We start from the raw sequence: 4,067 nt of genomic DNA on the forward strand, positions 1-4,067 counted from the left end.
CCTGGGCCCAGGTGCAGCGGCTCCAACCATATTGCCGTCTCATCGAGGAGGGCATCCCTCACCTCGGAGGCAGTGTGCTGTCTGTCCCCCAAGCTGTGTCCCTGCCAGGAATGTTAGGTGGGGAGACGAGGTTCACCGGGCCAGTTTGGGTAGCAGTCCCAGCCTCAACTACATTTACCCAGTGTGCCATCAGTGAAATGTAGCGTCCCTGTCCGCATGCACTTGTCCACGCGTCGGTGGTCAAGTGGACCTTTGTGCAAAGCGCAGAACTAAGGGCCCGCCTGATGTTGAGTGACACGTGCTGGTGCAAGGCAGGGACGGCACACTGGGAGAAGTAGTGACGGCATAGCGAGGTGCCGCAGTTGCCATCAGGTCCAGGAAGGCGGGAGTTTCAACAAGCCGGAATGCCAACATCTCCTGGGCCAGCAGTTTAGCGATGTTGGCGTTGAAGGCTTGAGCGTGTGGGTGGTTAGCGGTGTATTTCTGCCACCACTACAATGTCTGAGAGATGGTGGGTTGTTGTGAAGAAGCGCCTGATGGTGCAGGAGAAGGAGATAAGACAGGAACAGGGGAGGATGAGGGAGAAGTCAACAAAGTGGCGGAGGCAGATGAAGTGGTGTCCTGGCTCGTCCTCTGGAGTGCATCACCAGCACTGTGAGCAGTGGCAGAGGTAGTGGCGTGAACGGCGGGCGATGTTTGTCCTGCCGTTGCTGCCTGCCACTGATTCCAGTGCTTGGATTCCAAATGACGGCGCATTGAAGTGGTGGACAGGTTGCTCTTCTCAGAGCCCCTACTCAATTTCGAGAGGCAAATTGTGCAGACAAGAATATATCTGTCTTCGGCGCATTCCTTGAAAAAACTCCACACCTTCGAGAAACATGCCCTCGAGGTGGGAGTTTTTCGGGGCTTGGTACAAACTGGAACATCTTGGGAGATTCCGGGTGTGGCCTGGCTTCGCCTAAGCTGCTGACCTCTGCCTCTAGCTACCCTTTTTGGTGCTGCACCTGCCTCAACATCCACACTACTTTGCTTGACATCCGCCCTGTCCAGGTGGGGTCAGTGTCCTCGTCATCCACCACCTCCTCTTCCAACTCCTGTCTCATCTCCTCCTCCTGCACAATGCACATGTCAACTGGCTGCCCTGACGGCAACTGCGTCTCATCGTCGTCGATGAGGGTGGGTTGCTGGTCGTCCGCCACCAAATCAAACGTAGATGGAGGACTGGGTGTATATGCCAATACCAATAAATTGAGGGTGTATGCAGGCCCCAATTTATTGGGTGGGATTAACACTCAGAACCTGGGTGTTTATGCGAATATAAACAACTTAAGGGGGGATGCAGCCCCTAATATATTAGGGGAATTCACACTCCAAAACTGGCACTATATGCCAATAGCAAGAATTGAGGATGGTATGAAAGCCCCAATATCTATTTTCTATTACCAGTCAGACCCTGACACTATATGCCAATAGAAGGAATTGAGGGTGGTATGAAAGGCAAGCCCCAATATCTTTCTTGAATTTACGGTCAGACCCTGGCACTATATGCCAATAGCAAGAATTGAGGTTGTATGTAGCCCCAATATATTCTTTGAATTCCCAGCCAGAAACTGGCACTATATACCAGTAGGAAGATTTGAGGGTGTATGTAGGCCCAATATATTCTTTGAATTCCCAGTCAGAAACTGGCACTATATACCAGTAGCAAGATTTGAGGGTGTATGTAGGCCCAATATATTCTTTGAATTCCCAGTCAGACCCTGGCACTATATGGCAGTAGCAAGAATTGAGGGTGTATGGAACCCCAATTCTATTGTTAGGGGACTTACAGTGTATTCAAGTTAGTATCTGGGGTGGAGGTGGGGGGGCACACGTTTGGAATGTGGATTGGGGGTATATAGGATATACGGGAATACACTTTGAGTGTATTCCATTCAGGATCCTCAACACTGTGGAAAGCTGGGTTGCGGCGATTGAGCCCGTCAGTGCCACGTTACACTGACAAGCTTCTCCCTGGAATTTAGCTCTTACAAGAGCTGTTGGTTGTCTTCTCCTTCCTATCCTAGCCTGTCCCTGCCTACCCAGAATCTAAGCCCTAGCTAAATGGACAGAAACTTTCGTCCCCGGTGAATTGCAAGCTCAGAATGACGCGAACCTGGGCGGCGCTGTTCTTTTAAATCAGAGGTCACATGTTTTCGGCAGCCAATGGGTTTTTACTATTTTTTTTTTTTACGTCACCAGTGTCGTAGTTCCTGTCCCACCTACCCTGCGCTGTTATTGGAGCAAAAAAGGCGCCAGGGAAGGTGGGAGGGGAATTGAGTTTTCGCGCACTTTACCACGCGGTGTTCGATTCGAACATGGCGAACAGCGTGATATCCGATCGAACATGTGTTCGATAGAACACTGTTTGCTCATCTCTATTGCCTAACAATATGGTTGAACTTGTCACCACTAAATAGACTCAAAAATAAAAAGGCATGGTTATTCGTGTTTTTTTTGTTTGTTTTTTAAACTGTTTTTAGCAAAGTGTAAAAACCTATATAAATTTGTGTAACTATGCTTTTTTCTTTTTTAGAATTGCAACCCACACACAATTTTTATGTAGAAAATGAAATGATGCACCTTGTCCCATGAAAACAAGCCTTTCTTTCTATAGCTTCATGAGCAAGAAAATGATGGGTTTTTGAAGATCAGGTGGAAGAAGTAAAAACAAAGAAAACAAAATAATTCCAGATTAAGAAACCTGCTCTCTCCTCATATTCTTCTTTGAATCCCCCCCCCTCCCCCCCAAAAAAAGGGGTTAACGTTCTGGCATATAACCCACCATGAGAGTTCAGTTATCAAGAAAACTTGCCTTTTTGTTGTTGCTCCTCTTTGGGCTTCTTTTTTATTTGTTTATCTACAATCTTCCAACAACTCTCACCACAAGTACAGCTGATAAGGAGTCAAAGAACCTTTCATTAGACATGGTAAAATGGACAGTACATCCAGCTTCACGTTTAGGAAACAAAATGGGAGAATACGCAGTCTTATATGCTCTGGCAAAGCTGAACCATCATCAAGCCTATGTTTTACCTCAGATGCAGAGTGAACTTGGGAAAATTTTTAAAATCTCATTGCCTGTTATTTCCCAGGAACTCGCTGATTCAATCAATTGGAGGCCGTACAGGCTACATGACTGGATGTCTGAAGAATATTTAAACATCACTGGACAATATGTGAAACTTTTTGGTACACCATGTTCATGGACCTTCTATCATCACATCAGAGAAGAGATTCGACGAGAATTCACTTTCCATGATGAGCTAAAAAAAGAGGCTAATTCATACTTAGAAAAATTAAAAGGATCTAAGGTTAATGTGACTTTCATTGGGGTTCATGTTCGTAGAGGAGATTACGTAAAGGTCATGCCTAAGTTAAGAAAAGGAGTAGTAGCTGACAAAAACTACCTGCAAAAAGCCATGGACTATTTCAGAGGAAAGTATGACAACCCCCTATTTGTGTTGACAAGTAATGGTATGGATTGGTGTAAGGAGAATGTTAATAATTCTTTAGGGGATGTCCACTTTGTTGGAGATGGTCAAGAGAGATCTCCAGCCCATGATTTTGCCCTCTTGGCACACTGTAACCACACCATCATGACCATTGGGACATTTGGATACTGGGCTGCATACTTGGTTGGAGGAGAAACAATTTACTTAACAAACTTCACATTACCAGATTCTTCTTATCTTAAAATTTTTAAGTATGAAGCCGCTTTTCTTCCAGAATGGATTGGGATTCCTGCAGATCTTTCTCCACTTTTGAACCAAAGTCAGCTAAATTAATTGTGACATGTAACATTTTATTTAAAGTAGTGGGAGTCAGACTGCCTGCACTGACGCGTTTCTCAAGAGAACTTCTTGGGGATCATGGTTACATCTACTGCATCACCACTTGTGACAAAGACTTATTTTACTGGATACTAGTGTGGCAATAAGAACATGCATTCATGGATAGTCTCTATAACTATGAGAATCTTACTGCTGTCTGTTTTCAGGGTTCAAAAATGCACCAAATATACTGAT

The 4,067-nt window shown here is 45.3% G+C and overlaps 1 protein-coding gene across 1 annotated transcript; it reads left to right on the forward strand.

Annotated features, from left to right (window-relative positions):
• The first annotated feature begins 2,922 nt into the window (after positions 1-2,922).
• Positions 2,923-3,827, forward strand: LOC142209578 (galactoside alpha-(1,2)-fucosyltransferase 2-like). Its single transcript, XM_075278587.1, has one exon. It carries the CDS (start codon positions 2,967-2,969, stop codon positions 3,825-3,827), a length of 861 nt encoding a protein of 286 aa, XP_075134688.1. The 5' UTR covers positions 2,923-2,966.
• The last annotated feature ends 240 nt before the right edge of the window (positions 3,828-4,067 follow it).

Source organism: Leptodactylus fuscus, chromosome 6 (assembly GCF_031893055.1).
Source record: "Leptodactylus fuscus isolate aLepFus1 chromosome 6, aLepFus1.hap2, whole genome shotgun sequence".
NCBI lineage: Eukaryota > Metazoa > Chordata > Amphibia > Anura > Leptodactylidae > Leptodactylus > Leptodactylus fuscus.

Coding starts and splice junctions, on each gene's coding strand:
- LOC142209578 (XM_075278587.1), top strand. CDS start 2,967: ATGGTAAAATGGACAGTACATCCAGCTTCACGTTTAGGAAACAAAATG.